Below are 17,852 nucleotides of genomic sequence, written 5' to 3'. Positions count from 1 at the left end.
ATGCACTTGATGCATATTCTTTAGCAGAGCTCTCCAACCCTGTTCCTGGAGAGCTAACATCCTGTAGGTTTTCATTCCAACCCTAATCTAGCGCACCTGATTCAAATAATTAGCTGGTTTATAAAATGAATCAATGAATCCAATTGCGGTTGGAGTGAAAGCCTACAGGAGAGTAGCGTGTCAGGAACGGGGTTGGAGAGCCCTGTAATGGTAGGCTACATGTCGTACGAACTTTGACTGAGGAAATTATGACGTCTTTACATACGTCGTCTACGGCGATACGGATATCACTTATTATTGATATCGACATCGTTTGAGTTTAGTTGAATTTTTACAGGGACAGTGCACATTAATCAACGTTTCAGTAAAAGTGCCGGTTTTAGCCAGCCGGCTAATTTTCAAACGCAGTCCCTGGGCAGGTTATTAAAAACAGTTACAATAACAATACAGACAATCAATGAAGAGTGAGCACACCCAGAGCAACATAGGACAAGCAACACGTAACATGCGCATTGTGAATCACACTGCTGCTCTCTCGTTTATCTATTTGCGTCTTGCGGATTGTGGTTGTTGTGGATGGCTGTTCACCAATCTAAATATGTATTTGAACCCAATAATGGTTGAATTCAAGAAGTTTATTTAAGCTACCTATCAATCGTTGTTTTTGAAACAAGTGGACAGCCAGTGAAAAATGCACTCTTGCAACAGCTGCATAGTGCGGATCCAAGCCTATGGAATAAACGCGGAGCTTTTATTGCTCAATCTAATTAATGCTGATAAATAAATCCATAGGCCTAATGGACACATGCTCAAACTTGTACACTTTTGATAGGCTTAAAGGGTCAATCTGTAGTTTCTACATCAATTTGACTTATAAATTATATATCTATATCCATTGATTCTTGAAGAATATAATTGATAAATCCCTCATGAGCTTAGTTCATCTGTCACACTCCATGAGAACCCAAAATATAAGCTTGTGAACATTGTTTGTAAACATTGTAAATATTAACAAACACTGTATAGCCCCATAACAAGGTTAAAACAATCATTTTATATCATGGATGGTCAGTTCTTACATCCATAGCTCTGTCTATTAATCTTAGTTAGAGTGGTTACATTTCTCCAGGCCCATCCCTCAGCTTTTAACCAAAACAGAGGTGGGGTGTCCGTTTTGTTATTGTTTCATCTGTGGATTTGCCCTTTAAACAGCTGCGTATTATCAAGATATCAAAGTGTCACCAACAAAAAGGTAAACAACAGGCCTATAGTAAATGCAGCATATGGCATTAATTTTTCACATGTAAATAGTACTTTTCTGTAGTGCTCAAAGCATGCCATTCCATGAGAGCAGCATTTATTTTTCAACTCGACTCAATGAGCCCAATCAGTCCTCCGTGACAACACAATCATAAATAATGAGGAGGGGTGGCTAATAAATCCTTCGTTTTGAGTCATGCTCAGGTAAAACAATTTGGCTAATCTGTACTTCCATATTTCCAAGTCCTATTCTTAAAGATCAAGAGGTATAACATTTATTGGAATGACTGGAATACTGATAGACTTTGGTTTTTAATGTAAAGATATAATTTAATCATATTATTATATGTATTAGAAAGCAATGGGTTAGAAGAAGCCAACATAACCAACCCATAAAGTAAAATGTAACATCCATATATGGCCAGCTATATAAACTTTAACATTGATTTATCCTGCAATAGATGTCGTTCAATTGGTAACATACATTTTTGTCTTCTTCTAATGCCTTTTATAGGGAAAGTACTCTAAAAGTAACGGAATGTAGTCAGATTATGTTACTGAGTTTAGGTAATCCAAAAATTACTGATTACAATTTTGGACAGGTAACTGTAACGGATTACATTTAGAAAGTAACCTACCCAACCCTTGGGGTAGATAATCTGATGCTAGATCTGTTAGAAAAGCAATTTGCTAAGTGTCGTGTACGCCCACCTCTGCACTACGCAACTCACATCGTCCGGGGCAGTGTTTTGAAATCAAACAAGATGTCTGCCGGAGCAGTGCTAATGACGAGCGAGCGTCATATTCGAGACAATAACTATAACAACAATCTTCCAGAGGACCGAATGGACGTTGAAATTGACCCAGGACACAACCTAACGGACCGGGAAGACTTGGACGCCGGAATACAAGCCCCTTGTTCATCTAACGGCAGTGGCGGGGAGGAGGATGAGTCGGAGGCCATTGATCGGGAAAGAGAAGCCGGGGGCTCGATTCCTCAGCGCAACGGGGAAGGAGTGTTGTTGGGCAGGGAGCAAGAGGTGTCGGTCGAAATCGGAGAGACGTATTTATGTCAGCGAGCCGACAAGACATGGCGTAAGTATTTGTTTATAAACCAATACTAGTTAGCTACGTTTGAGAAGGCTGTGAGGCAGAGCACTATTTATCAGTGCGTCCCGACTTGTTCTGCGTGCATCTAAAGACTGATAGAGAAACATTTCGTGACTAACTGCAGGTAATTTTTTTTATCGACGTTGTTGGTGATCTCAAGATCAGGTTTGCTTCTTGACCATTAGATATGTTCAATTGTGGTTTTGTTTATTGTTTACATTCAAGCCCATCAAGCTCTATGAGCTGTAAGCTATAGTTAGCAAGCTAGATGTGCTTTTTACAGAGATGGCTACAGTTAATTCAGTACAACTCAACCTCTTTCAGATTCTGCTGAGGTTATCCAGTCCCGGCTGAACGAACAGGAGGGCAGAGAGGAGTTCTACGTACACTATGTTGGATGTGAGTGGGGCACACACACAGCACTTCCATGCTCTATCTTTTCATACACCTCTCCTTCTACTTTCCTCCACCGCCCTTTATCGTTTCTTCCTTCTCCTCCAATGCCCTCTCTACCTCTCCCCTGGAACTGTAGTTAACAGACGTCTGGATGAGTGGGTGGGCAAGGCTCGCCTGGCACTGACCAAGACGGCGAAGGACGCAGTGACAAAAATCGCTGAGGGTGGAGGAGGGGGTGAGCTGGGGGAGCAGCCCGAGAGGAAGATCACCCGCAACCAGAAACGCAAACATGATGAGATCAACCACGTGCAGAAGGTAGGCTAGTGCAGGAGATTCTAGACTACAAACCCCCACAGCGGGGGATCAGGTCCCCTTTGTCAATTTCTAAATTGTTCTTCTGTCAGTCAGATGAGTTAGATTCCGATGTTAAATGGGCTCCCTCTGTTCTGTTTTCTAATGGAACTCCTCTTTCCCTCCAGACGTACGCAGAGATGGACCCCACCACAGCTGCCCTGGAGAAGGAGCATGAGGCGGTAAGTGTGTGTAGCTATAATGTTATGCACCTTTTGATATACAGAACCTGTCAAAAGTTTGGACGCCTATTCATTCCAGGGTTTTTGTTGAATTTTTATTATTTTCTACATTGTAAAAGAATAGTGAAGACATCAAAACTATGAAATAATCATATAGTAACCAAAAGTGTTAAACAAATCAAAAATATATTTGAGATTCTTCAAAGTAGCCACCTTTTGCCTTGATGACGGCTTTGCACACTCTTGGCATTCTCTCAACCAGCTTCATGAGGTAGTCACCTGGAATGCATTTCAATTAACAGGTGTGCCTTGTTAATTTGTGGAATTCCTTTCCTTAATGGGTTTGAGCCAATCAGTTGTGTTGTGACTAGGTAGGGGTGGTATACAGAAGATGGCCCTATTTGGTAAAATACAAAGTACATATTATGGCAAGAACAGCTCAAATAAGCAAAGAGAAATGGCAGCTCATCATTACTTTAAGACATGTAGGTCAGTCAATCTGGATTTTTAAGAACTTTGAAAGTTTCTTCAAGTGCAGTCACAAAAACCATCAAGCGCTATGATGAAACTGGCTCTCATGAGGACCACCACAGGAATGAAACACCCAGTTACCTCTGCTGCAGAGGATAAGTTCATTAGACTTACCAGCCTCAGAAATTGCAGCCCAAAGAAATGCTTCAGAGTTCAAGTAACAGACACATCTCAACATCAACTGTTCAGAGGAGACTGCGTGAATCAGTCCTTCATGGTTGAATTTCTGAAAAGAAACCACTACTAAAGAACACCAATAAGAAGAAACTTGCTTGGGCCAAGAAACACAATCAATGGACATTAGACCGGTGGAAATCTGTCCTTTGGTCTGATTAGTCCAAATGTGAGATTTTTGGTTCCCACCGATGTGTCTTTGTGAGATGCAAAGTAGGTGAATTGATTATCTCCATGTGTAGTTCCCACCGTGAAGCATGGAGGAGGTGTGGGGGTGCTTTGCTGGTGACACTGGCAGTGATTTATTTATAATTCAAGGCACAGTTAACCAGCATGGCTACCACACCATTTTGCAGCGATGCGCCATCCCATCTGGTTTGCGGTTAGTGGAACTATAAATTGTTTTCAACAGGACAATGACTTAAAACACACCTCCAGGCTGTGTAAGGGTGGTGGTGGAGTGCTGCATCAGATGACCTGGCATACAGAATCACCCCACCTCAACCCAATTGAGAGGGTTTGGGATGAGTTGGACCGCAGAGTGAAGGAAAAGCAGCCAACAAGTGCTCAGCATAATATGGGAACTCCTTGAAACTGTTGGAAAAGCATTCCAGGTGAAGTTGATTGAGAAAATGCTAAGAGTGTGAGAGTGTGCAAGGCAAAGGGTGGCTATTTGAAGTATCTCAAATATAAAATATATTTTGATTTGTTGAACACTTTTTTTTGGTTCCTACATGATTCCATATGTGTTATTTCATAATGTTGTCTTCACTATTATTCTACAATGTAGAAAATAGTACAAATTAAACAACAACTTGAATAAATAGGTGTGTCCAAACGTTTGTATGTAGTAGTAAAACAATGCAATTCCTAGAGAAGGGGGGAGGAAAGTATAAATGTGTCCTTGCCTCTCTCTCTCTCTCTCTCTCTCCCAGATTACTAAAGTGAAGTACGTGGACAAGATCCAGATTGGTAACTTTGAGATTGACGCCTGGTACTTCTCCCCATTCCCAGAGGACTACGGCAAACAGCCCAAGCTGTGGATCTGCGAGTACTGCCTCAAGTACATGAAGTACGAGAAGACCTTCAGATACCACCTGGTCAGTGACTGTCAGCTTCATCAGTTTAAAAGCACTGTTAGCTTCAACATTGCTGTTGTCTTTTTATTACCACCTAGCATTTGAGACTAGTACTTCTATTTGACCAATATACAGTTGAAAAGTATGTGGTTCAAAGCTTATGTCTCATCCTTCTCCACCTCTATTTCCTCTCTCTATCTGTTCCTCCAGTCCCAATGTCAGTGGAGGCAGCCTCCTGGGAAAGAGATCTACAGGCGGAGCAACATCTCTGTATACGAAGTGGACGGTCGCGACCACAAGGTAAGGACACGAGGCAGGACCAGACCACAGAGAATTACCCCAAACTGTGTCCTTGAAAGCAATATAACAGGTGTTAGTTAACTGGGAACAAGAACAACCTTGAGGGTACCCCTGATTTGCATATGTTTGTTCCAGCCCATCACTCGCACCTGACTCAACATCATTGAGCAACTGCAAAGTGTATTAAAACAAAACAAACAAACCCGCTGATGATAATACTGACCCATGTTTCTTTCTGTAGATCTACTGTCAGAACCTGTGTCTACTGGCCAAGCTCTTCCTGGACCACAAGACGCTGTACTTTGACGTGGAGCCTTTTGTCTTTTACATCCTGACTGAAGTCAACAGGCAGGGAGCACACATAGTGGGATACTTCTCCAAAGTAAGTACTGGTCCCAGTACAGGGATGGGGATATCGGTGGCTACTTGTCCAAATAAAAAAGGTATATCTGTAATGTAGCTGGTTTCTTTTGGGCATGGGTTAGTAACAGATTTCATTAATGATTGCCATTCAAATCAAAATAAAATTGTATTTGTCACATGCGCGGAATACAACGAACACAGTGAAATGCTTACTTACAAACCCTTAACCAACAATGCAGGAAAAAAATAAGTGTTAAGAAAATATTTACTAAATAAACTGAAGTAAACAATTAATACATAAAATAGAAAAATAACAAATAATTAAAGAGCAACAATAAAATAACAGTGAAGAGGCTATATACAGGGGGTACCGGTACAGAATCAATGTGTGGGGGGCACAGGTTAGTCGAGGTAATGTGTACATGTAATGCAAATAGTCCGGGTAGCCATTTGGTTAGCTGTTCAGGCATCTTGGGGATAGAAGCTGTTTTTGGACCTAAAAATGTCTTATGTCTTGAAGAAAGTCTCAAATCTGAAGGAAAGTGTTCATCGTTTTAGGAGAATGGATAACTGGTATAGTGTTGGCCTACAAAAGCTGAGCCTGTTTTGTGTGTTCCACAGGAGAAAGAGTCGCCAGATGGGAATAACGTGGCGTGTATCCTCACCCTCCCACCCTACCAGCGCAGAGGATATGGAAAGTTCCTCATAGCCTTCAGTGAGTGGGATACACACACACACACACACACACACACACACGAGCTGGGCAGTATGGACAAAAATCCATATTACGATAAATTGAGTGAATTATTAGGTTAATGATAAATTGTGAGAAGTTAATACAATTATTAAGCACTAATTACTTTATTTATACCCCTTAAACAACAACAACTACATTGAATGTTAGCAATTTCTCCATTAGCAATAGCTCATATTAGCCGGCTTAGGCCTATTCCATTTCAAACTTCACATTTGTAGTAATGGCTACTTATCATTATTGTCGATATCAGTAAGATGTTGTTGATAAATGGCCGGTTTGGTTGGTGACGATTTTTGGTTTATCGTCCCAGCTCTAACACACACTCACATGTGCTCTCTCTCTAGGTTATGAGCTGTCTAAATTGGAGAGTACAGTAGGTTCTCCAGAGAAGCCCCTGTCAGACCTGGGCAAGCTGAGCTACAGGAGCTACTGGTCCTGGGTGCTGCTGGAGATCCTCAGGGACTTCAGGGGCACGCTCTCCATCAAGGACCTCAGGTACGTACACACACACGTAACCTCTTCCACCTCACCATAAATATATTCTCATGTACAGTTCCAGTCAAAAGTCTGGACGCACTTACTCATTCCAGGGTTTTTCTCAGTTTTTACTATTTTCTACATTGTAGAATAGCAGTGAAGACATCAACACTATGAAATAACACGTATGGAATCATGTAGTAACCAAAAAAGTGTTTATATTTGAGGTTCTTCAAAGTAGCCACCCTTTGCCTTGATGACAGCTTTGCAAACTGTTGGCATTCTCTCAACCAGCTTCATGAGGTAGTCAGTCACCTGTGATATATTTCAATTAACAGGTGTGCCTTGTTTAAAATTGTATATGTGGAATTTCTTTCATTCTTAATGCGTTTTGAGCCAATCAATTGTGTTGTGACAAGGTGGGGGTGGAATACAGAAGATAGCCCTATTTGGCAAAAGACCAAGTCCATATTATGGCAAGAACAGCTCAAATAAGCAAAGAGAAATTACAGTCCCATCATTACTTTAAGACATGAAGGTCAGTCAATTTGGAAAATTTCAAGAACTTTGAAAGTTTCTTCAAGTGCTGTCGCTATAGTGAAACTGGCTCTCATGAGGACTGCCACAGGAAAGGAAGACCTAGAGTTACCTCTGCTGCAGTGGACCAATTAATTTGTGTGACCTGCCTCAGAAATTGCAGCCCAAATAAATGCTTCACGGAGTTCAAGTAACAGACACATCTCAATATCAACTGTTCAGAGGAGACTGTGTGAATCAGGCCTCCATGGTCGAACTGCTGCAAAGAAACCACTACTAAAGGACACCAATAAGAAGTGACTTGCTTGGTCCAAGAAACATGAGCAATGAACATCAGACTAGTAGAAATCTGTCCTGATGAGTCCAAATTTTGCATTTTTGGTTCCAACCTCTGTGTCTTTGTGAGATGCGGAGTAGGTGAATGAATGATCTCCATGTGTGGTTCCCACCGTGAAGCATGGAGGAGGATGTGTGGGGGTGCTTTGCTGGTGACACTGTCTGATTTTTATTTAGAATTCAATGCACACTTAACCAGCATGGATACCACAGCATTCTGCAGCGATACGCCATACCATCTGGTTTGCACTTAGTGGAACTATCATTTGTTTTTCAACAGGACAATGACCAAAATCACACCTCCTGGCTATGTAAGGGCTAGTTGACCAAGAAGGAGAGTGATGGAGTGCTGCATCAGATGACCTGGCCTCCACAATCACCTGACCTCAACCCAATTGAGAGGGTTTGGGATGAGTAGGACCGCAGAGTGAAGAAAAAGCAGCCAAAAAGTTCTCAGCATATGTGGGAACTCCTTCAAGACAGTTGGCAAAGCACTCCATGAGACTACCTCATGAAGTTGGTTGAGAGAATGCCAAAAGTGTGCAAAGCTGTCAACACTTTTTTTGGTTACTACCTGATTCCATACGTTATTTCATAGTTTTGATGTCTTCACTATTATTCAACAATGTAGAAAATAGTAAAAACAAATAAAAATGGAATGATTAGGTGTCCAAATTTTAGATTGGTACTGTATGTGAATATCCATCCACTTGCAAATCCACAACATAGGTACACCTGCATTCACTTGTACATACACTACCGTTCAAAAGTTTGGGGTCACTTAGAGATGTCCTTGTTTTTTAAAGTAAAGCACATTTTTTTTGTCCATTAAATAACAAATGAATCAGAAATCCAGTGTAGACATTGTTAATGATGTAAATTGCTATTGTAGCTGGAAAAGGCAGATTGTTTTATGGAATATTTACTATGGAATATTTACATAGGCGTACAGAGGCCTATTATCAGGAACCATCATTCCTGTGTTCCAACGGCATGCTGTGAAGCGGCAACTCCGGGATGCTGACCTTCTAGGCAGACTTGGAAAGAAAAAGCCATATCTCAGACTGACTAATAAAAATAAAAGATTAAGACGGGAAAAAGAACACAGACACTGGATAGAGGAACTCTATCTAAAAAGCCAGCATCCCAGAGTCGCCTCTTCACTGTTGACGTTGAGACTGGTGTTTTGCCCGTACTATTTAATGAAGCTTCCAGTTGAAGACTTGTGAGGCGTCTGTTTCTCAAACTAGACACTCTAATGTACTTGTCCTCTTGCTCAGTTGGGTACCGGGCCTCCCACTCCTCTTTCTATTCTGGTTAGAGACAGTTTGCGCTGTTCTGTGAAGGGAGTAGTACACAGCATTGTACCAGATCTTCAGTTTCTTGGCAATTTCTCGCATGGAATAGCCTTCATTTATCAGAACAAGAATAGACTGACGAGTTTCTAGACTGAAAGTCCTCTGTTTCTGGCCATTTAGAGCCTGTAATCGAACCCACAAATGCTGAGGCTCCAGATACTCAACAAGTCTAAAGAAGGCCAGTTTTATTGCTGCTTTAATCAGCACAACAGTTTTCAGCTGTGCTAACATAATTCCAAAAGGGCTTTCTCAGTGACCCCAAATTTTTCAACGGTAGTGTATGTAAACTTCCGACTTCAACTGTATACAACTAAGGTTGGAGTCATTAAAACTCATTTTTCAATCACTTCACAAATTTCTTGTTAACAAACTATAGTTTTGGCAAGTATGTTAGGACATCTACTTTACATTTGTTTACAGACAGATTATTTCACTTATAATTCACCGTATCACAATTCCAGTGGGTCAGAAGTTTACATACACTAAGTTGACTATGCCTTTAAACTGCTTGGAAAATTCCAGAAAATTATGTCATGACTTTAGAAGCTTCTGATAGGCTAATTGACAATTTGAGTCAATTGGAGGTGTACCTGTGGATGTATTTCAAGGCCTACCTTCAAACTCAGTGCCTCTTTGCTTGACATCATGTGAAAATCAAAAGAAATCAGCCAAGACCTCAGAAAAAAAAATTGGTTCATCCTTGGGAGCAATTTCCAAATGCCTGAAGGTACCATGCTATTCTATACAAACACTGGTATGCAAGTATAAACACCGTGGGACCACGCAGCTGTCATACTGCTCAGGAAGGAGATGCGTTCTGTCTCCTAGAGATGAACATACTTTGGTGCGAAAAGTGAAAATCAATACCAGAACAACAGCAAAGGCCCTTGTGAAGATGCTGGAGGAAACCGGTACAAAAGTATTTATATCCACAGTAAAACGAGTCTTATATCGACATAACCTGAAAAGCTGCTCAACAAGGAAGAAGCCACTGCTCCAAAACCGCCATATAAAAGCCAGACTACGGTTTGCAACTGCACATGGGGACAAAGATTGTACTTTTTGGAGAAATGTCCTTCTGGTCTGATGAAACAAAAATAGAACTGTTTGGCCATATTGACCATCGTTATGTTTGGAGGAAAAAGTGGGAGGCTTGCAAGCTGAAGAAACCATCCCAACCATGAAGCAAGGTGGCAGCATCATGTTGCGGGGGTGTTTTGCTGCAGGAGGGTCTGGTGCACTTCACAAAATAGATGGCAGGAAGGAGAATTATGTGGATATATTGAAGCAACATCTCAAGACAGGAAGTTAAAGCTTGGTCACAAATGGGTCTTCCAAATGGACAATGACCCCAAGCATACTTCCAAAGTTGTGGCAAAATGGCTTAAGGACAACAAAGTCAAGGTATTGGAGTGGCCATCACAAAGCCCTGACCTCAATCCTATAGACAATTTGTGGGCAGAAGTGAAAAAGCGTGTGTGAGCAAGGAGGCCTTCAAACCTGACTCAGTTACACCAGCTCTGTCAAGAGGAGTGGGCCAAATTTAAACAATTTAAAGGCAATGCTACCAAATACTAATTGAGTGTATGTAAACTTTTGACCCACTGGGATTGTGATGAAAGAAATAAAAGCTGAAATAAATCATTCTCTCTACTATTATTCTGACATTTCACATTCTTAAAATAAAGTGGTGATCCTAACTGACCTAAGACAGGGATTTTTTTTTTTTAAATGTCAGGAATTGTGAAAAACTGAGTTTAAATGTATTTGGCTAAGGTGTATGAACACTTCCGACTTCATCTGTACATTTGACCACACACACACCCAGCCCCAGATTCTCATTGCTCTCCTCCCTCCACAGTCAGATGACCAGTATTACCCAGGGTGACATCATCAGTACGCTACAGTCCCTCAACATGGTGAAATACTGGAAGGGCCAGCACGTCATATGTGTCACTCCCAAACTGGTTGAGGAACACCTCAAGAGCGCCCAGTACAAGAAGCCGCCAATCACAGGTAGACATGTTTCCTTTTCACTTCTCCTTTTCATGTCTCATAGGCTCCCCCCCCCCCCCCCCCCCCCCCCCCAGCGGTTAAGAATGTTGGGCCAGTAATTGAAAGGTTGCTGTTTCGAATCCCTGAGCCGACTACATGAAAAATGTGTCTGTGCCTTTTGAGCAAGGCACTAGTTGACCTGTGTTTCAGGGATATGCAAAAATTCAGATTGACTTGCATATAATATACACTACATGTGTGAAATAGAACAAATGTAAGCACCCACTTTTTTATTATTCCCTATATAAGGAATAGGGTGCCATTTGGGACAAGCCCTAGTCCCCTCATTTGTAAGTACTTATCAGAAAGGACTGAATACTTTTTTTGTGGCCTTGGTTCCATCTGAAATATACAGCAAAATGATTGAATACTTATAGAGTTTTCCTCACAGATTTGAAAAATGTGTTTTGCTATTGTGTATAAAAAACAAAAGTATTCAGACCCCTTGACTTTTTCCACATTCTGTTACATTACATCCTTATTGTAAAATGCATTAAATAAATACAAATCCTCAGCAATCTACACACAATACCCCATAATGACAAAGCGAAAACAGGTTTTTGGAAATTTTTGCAAATGTATTCAAAATAAAAAACTGAAATGCCTGTAATTAAAACAGGTTGAATGTTGAAGGATTAATGTTCTCTCTCTTAGAAAATAGTCCTGATCATATAGGTCTAAACCTAGACAATTAAAAAAATAACAATAACCAGAATTCATACATTTCCTTCATTTTAAATTGTAAAGTCATGTCTTCCTACACAGTAACAAAACACATTTTTGAAATCTTGGAGGTAAACTCTATAAAGTATTCTATCATTTTGCTGTCTATTTGATGGAGTCAAGGCCACAAAAATGGTTCATTTTTGCAAAAACAAATCTTACCCGTGGGGGTTTCATCAGACCAGAGAATCCTTATTCTCGTGGTCTGAGAGTCTTTAGGTGCCTTTTGGCAAACTCCAAGCGGGCTGTCATGTGCTTCCGTCTGCCTACTCTACCATAAAGGCCTGATTGGTGGAGTGCTGCAAAGACTGTTGTCCTTCTGGAAGGTTCTCCCACCTCCACAGAGGAACTCTGGAGCTCTGTCAGAGTGACCATTGGGTTCTTGGTCACCTCCCTGACCAAGGCCCTTCTCTCCCGATTGCTCAATTTGGACGGGCGGACAGCTCTAGGAAGAGTCTTGATCGTTCCAAACTTCTTCCATTTAAGAATGATGGAAGCCACTGTGTTCTTGGGGACCTTCAATGCTACAGAAATGTTTTGGTACCCTTCCCCAGACCTTCCCCACAATCCCGTCTTGGAGCTCTACGGACAATTCTTTCAACCTCATTGCTTGGTTTTTGCTCTGATATGCACTGTCAACTGTGGGACAGTATATAGACATGTGTGTGCCTTTCCAAATCATGTCCAATCAATTGAATTTACCACAAGTGGACTCCAATCAAGTTGTAGAGACGTCTCAAGGATGATAATTGGAAACCGGATGCACCTGAGCTAAATTTCGAGTCCCATAGCAAAGGTTCTGAATACTTATGTAAATAAGGTATTTCTGTTATTTGAATAAATTAGCTAAACAAACTGTTTTAGCTTTGTTTTTATGGGGTTTTGTGTGTAGATTGCTGAGGATTTTATTTAATACCGTTTTGAATTAGTCTAACGTAGAAAAATGTGGAAAGTCCAGGGGGTCTGAATACACTGTACTTTGAAGAACTGCTAAAATGGTTTATTAATTATTTTTTCCCTTCCCAGACAGCATAGGCAGCAGCTCTTTAGAGATGAGATGATGACTTGGAATTAAATGATAGTTATAAAACAAATGTAATATACACAATTGAAATATTTGATTGAAGTAAAGTAATGCGAATAAATGTGTGTGTGTGTGTGTGTGTGATAAGCGGTAATGGGCCGTGACTACCATCATGAGACTTTTTATTAATTGTTTTATTCTGTGTTACAGCGTTCAATGGTTAAACAAAAACTTTTTTGTTGTTGTAATGTACCAAAACCAAACCAACCTCAAAGCAGTAATCGCTCAGCACTAGTATACAGTATGCAGTTGTCTCGTGAGGATGACATCATAGTAACACTGTCACAATATGTGTGTGAGCCTGACCAGAGTGTTTCTCTGTCTCCTCAGTTGACACCGTGTGTCTGAAGTGGGCCCCGCCCAAACATAAGCAAGCCAAGTTCTCCAAGAAGTGAGGGGAGGTGCTACTGACATCATGCCAGACCACTCAACCAACCCACACACGCATGGTATTCGTTCTCAAAGTGCCTCCTTCCCTCCCCTTGTTCTTTGTCCCCAGTTTAAGCTATTTGTTGTAAAGAGGAACCAACATGTACATCACTAGCATCTTTCAGTTTTTTCATTGTTTTTTTTAAATAAACAAGAATAGTGATTCACTTGGGTGATCTTTTTTCTTTCATTTAACTTAGTGATTTGTACTGACAATTTCTACTTGACTCAATAGCAGGGTTTCTCTTAGTTATTTTTTTCCCTTCGTGTGCAAAGGCACCTGAAGCAACTACTATGAAGACTACTTTATGCTTTGAAAATACTGGTAATAACAATCATGGATTAATTTTTTTTTAAGTCAGTATTTATTTTTTATTTTTTTTAAAGACAATGGTATTATATGGAGCACAGTTGTTACTCATTTGTGTAATATGACAAATTTCAAGTGAAATATGACATGAAGTGAGAGAAAGCAATTGATATTGATATTAGATTTTTCATTGTACTGTATTGTCATGGGGATAATAATACGTTTTTAAAGGAATTGAATGGGAAAACAGGGGTGTACGACACTCTTCCTAGAGTGTTAGGTTTGCAGGCTTTTGCTCTACCCCTGCTCTAACACACCTGAATACCGGTACACTTACTTTTCCTGGCAACTCATCCACGTCGCTCTGGCCAACTGACGCTTCTTCTCCACCATGAGTCTGGATTTGCCTTCTCGACGATTTCTAGAATGCGAGCACATTCTGATTGGTCCCAGAAACAGATATAATGATGCTATCAACTTTAATACTCTTATTGGTTAGATTTGTTCTACGATCCAATAGCTGATGAATTTGTTTTGTACAATGCCCCTCATTTTGAAGTCCGTTTCAGATTGACTGAATGTATGTAGCGATCTATAGAGCAGCAGCATTAAAGTCCGGGTGAGTCATCAGGCAAACACTTGCTGAGCTGCACTGTTTCAGGACTGCCTTAAAGGAATACTTTGCCAAAATCACAACAAGGCCCTTTATCAACTTCCCCAGAGTCAGATGAACTTGTGGATACCATTTTTATGTCTCTGTGTCCAGTATGAAGGAAGTTAAGAGATTTTTACAAGCCAATGCTAACAACATTGGCCTCAGTATTCATACCCCTCGACTTATTCCACATTTTGTGTTTATTTTATTTATTTAACTAGGCAAGTCAGTTAAGAACAAATTCAAATTTACAATGACGGCCTACCAAAAGGTAAAAGGCCTCCTGTGGGGATGGGGGCCTAGGATCTTTAAAAAAAAATATATAATATAAATATAGGACAAAACACACGAGAGACAACGCTACATAAAGAGAGACCTAAAGACAACATAGCAAGGCAGCAACATATGACAACAACATGGTAGCAACACAACATGATAGCAGCACAAAACATGGTACAAACATTATTGGGCACAGACAACAGAACAAACGGCAAGAAGGTAGACTATAATACATCACACAAAGCAGCCACAAATGTCAGTAAGAGTGTATGTGATTGAGTCTTTGAATGAAGAGATTGAGATAAAACTGTCCAGTCTTGAGTTTGTTGCAGCTTGTTCCAGTCGCTAGCTGCAGCGAACTGAAAAGAGCGACCCAGAGATGTGTGCTTTGGGGACTTTTAACAGAACGTGACTGGCAGATCGGGTGTTGTATGTGGAGGATGAGGGCTGCAGTAGATATCTCAGATATGGGAGAGTGAGGCCGAAGAGGGTTTTATAAATAAGCATCAACCAGTGGGTCTTGCGACAGGTATACAGATATTACCAGTTTACAGAAGAGTATAGAGTGTAGTGATGTGTCCTTTAAGGAGCATTGGTGGCAAATCTGATGGCCGAATGGTAAAGAACATAGAGCCGCTCGAGAGCACCCTTACCTACCGATCTATAAATTATGTCTCAGTAATCTAGCATGGGTAGGATGGTCATCTGAATCAGGGTTAGTTTGGCAGCTGGGGTGAAAGCGGAGCAATTACGATAGAGGAAACCAAGTCTAGATTTAACTTTAGCCTTCAGCTTTGATATGTGCTGAGAGAAGGACAGTCTAGCCATACTCCCAAGTACTTATATGACGTGACTACCTCAAGCTCTAAACCCTCAGAGGTAATAACACCTGTGGGGCATTCTTCTTACCAAACCACATGACCTTTGTTTTGGAGATGTTCAGAACAAGGTTACGGGTAGTGAAAGCTTGTGGAACACTAAGAGAGCTTTGTTGTAGAGCATTTAACACAAAATCTGGGGAGGGGCCAGCTGAGTATAAGAATATCATCTGCATATAAATGGATAAGCTTCCTACTGCCTGAGCTATGTTGTTGATGTAAATTGAGAAGAGTGTGGGGCCTAGGATCAAGCCTTGGGGTACTCCCTTGGTGACAGGCAGAGATAGCAAATCTTTGGACTTTATACACCGCACTCTTTGAGAGAATTAGCTAGCAAACTAAAGACCCCTCAGAAACACCAATATTCCTTAGCCGGCCAACAAGAATGGAATGGTCTACCGTATCAAAATCTTTGGCCAAGTCAATAAAATAGCAGCACAATATTGCTTAGAATCAAGGGCAATGGTGACATTATTGAGGACCTTTTTAAGGTTGCAGTGTCACATCCATAACCTGAGTGGAAACCAGATTGCATACCCGAGATAATACTATAGACATCATAAAGCCAGTCAGTTGATTATTGACAAGTTTTTCCAACACTTTTGATAAACAGGGCAAAATAGAAATAGGCCTATAACAGTTAGGATCAGCTTGATCTCCCCCGAATAAAGGACGAACTGTAGCTGCCTTCCAAGCAATGGGAACCTCCCAAGAAAAGAGAGACAGGTTAAAAAGGTTGGAGATGGGCTTGGCGATGATAGGGGCAGCAACCTTAAAGAAGAAAGGGTCTAAACCATCTGACCCAGATGTTTTTTTGGGGTCAAGTTTAAGGAGCTCCTTTAGTACCTCGGACTCAGTGACCGCCTGTAGGGAGAAACTTTGTAGCGGTGCAGGGGAAAAAGAGGGAGGAGCATCAGGGATAGTAGCATTAGAAGGGGTGGGAGATGAGGAAATGTTGGATGGGCAAGGAGGCATGGCTGAGTCAAATAGGAAGAGTGGCAAGAAGAAAGCCATTTCTTAAAGACGTCCATAAAAAGTGTTGTTTAAAGTTTGCCACATGTCACCTGGGAGACACACCAAACATGTGGAAGAAGGTGCTCTGGTCAGATGAAACCAAAATTGAACTTTTTGGCAACAATGCAAGACGTTATGTTTGGCGTAAAAGCAACACAGCTGAACACACCATCCCCACTGTCAAACATGGTGGTGGCAGCATCATGGTTTGGGCCTGCTTTTCTTCAGCAGGGACAGGGAAGATGGTTAAAATTGATGGGAAGATGGATGGAGCCAAATACAGGACCATTCTGGAAGAAAACCTGATGGAGTCTGCAAAAGACCTGAGACTGGGACGGAGATTTGTCTTCCAACAAGACAATGATCCAAAACATAAAGCAAAATCTACAATGGAATGGTTCAAAAATAAACATATCCAGGTGTTAGAATGGCCAAGTCAAAGTCCAGACCTGAATCCAATCGAGAATCTGTGGAAAGAACTGAAAACTGCTGTTCACAAATGCTCTCCATCCAACCTCACTGAGCTCGAGCTGTTTTGCAAGGAGGAATGGGAAAAAATGTCAGTCTCTCGATGTGCAAAACTGATAGAGACATACCCCAAGCGACTTACAGCTGTAATCGCAGCAAAAGGTGGCGCTACAAAGTATTAACTTAAGGGGGCTGAATAATTTTGCACGCCCAATTTTTCAGTTTTTGATTTGTTAAAAAAGTTTGAAATATCCAATAAATGTCGTTCCACTTCATGAATGTGTCCCACTTGTTTTTGATTCTTCACAAAAAAATACAGTTTTATATCTTTATGTTTGAAGCCTGAAATGTGGCAAAAGGTCGCAAAGTTCAAGGGGGCCGAATACTTTCGCAAGGCACTGTATATTTTGTAGTGACTGGGTGCATTGATACAAAGTTTAGTGAATAACTTCACCATGCTCAAAGGGATATTCAGTGTCTGCTTTTTAAAAATGTTTTATCTACCAATAGGTGCTCTTCTTTGCGAGGCATTAGCAAACCTCCGCGGTCTTTGTGGTTGGATCCGTGTTTGACATTCACTGCTCAACTGGGGGACCTTACAATTATCTGTATGTGTGGGGTACAGAGATGAGGTAGTCATTCAAAACACATGTTAAATGCTATTATTGCACACGGAGTGAGTCCATGCAACTTATTTTTTACTCCTGAACTTATTTAGGCTTGCCAAAAGACAGGGTTGAAGAAAT

At 41.0% G+C, this 17,852-nt stretch overlaps 1 protein-coding gene across 1 annotated transcript; it reads left to right on the top strand.

The window, feature by feature from the left end:
- Positions 1-2,005: 2,005 nt before the first annotated feature.
- LOC139420963 (histone acetyltransferase KAT8-like) lies at positions 2,006-16,531 on the top strand. The gene is made up of 11 exons (XM_071171402.1): positions 2,006-2,355; positions 2,695-2,769; positions 2,903-3,081; positions 3,246-3,299; positions 4,940-5,104; positions 5,294-5,383; positions 5,625-5,765; positions 6,368-6,461; positions 6,848-6,998; positions 11,073-11,227; positions 13,404-16,531. Exons 1-11 carry the CDS (start codon positions 2,025-2,027, stop codon positions 13,466-13,468), a joined length of 1,500 nt encoding a protein of 499 aa, XP_071027503.1. The 5' UTR covers positions 2,006-2,024; the 3' UTR covers positions 13,469-16,531.
- The last annotated feature ends 1,321 nt before the right edge of the window (positions 16,532-17,852 follow it).

The sequence above is a fragment of the Oncorhynchus clarkii genome, chromosome 12 (assembly GCF_045791955.1).
Source record: "Oncorhynchus clarkii lewisi isolate Uvic-CL-2024 chromosome 12, UVic_Ocla_1.0, whole genome shotgun sequence".
Taxonomy (NCBI): Eukaryota; Metazoa; Chordata; class Actinopteri; order Salmoniformes; family Salmonidae; genus Oncorhynchus; species Oncorhynchus clarkii.
Note: the sequence above shows the minus strand (reverse complement) of the source record. Positions and strands in the feature narration are given on the sequence as shown.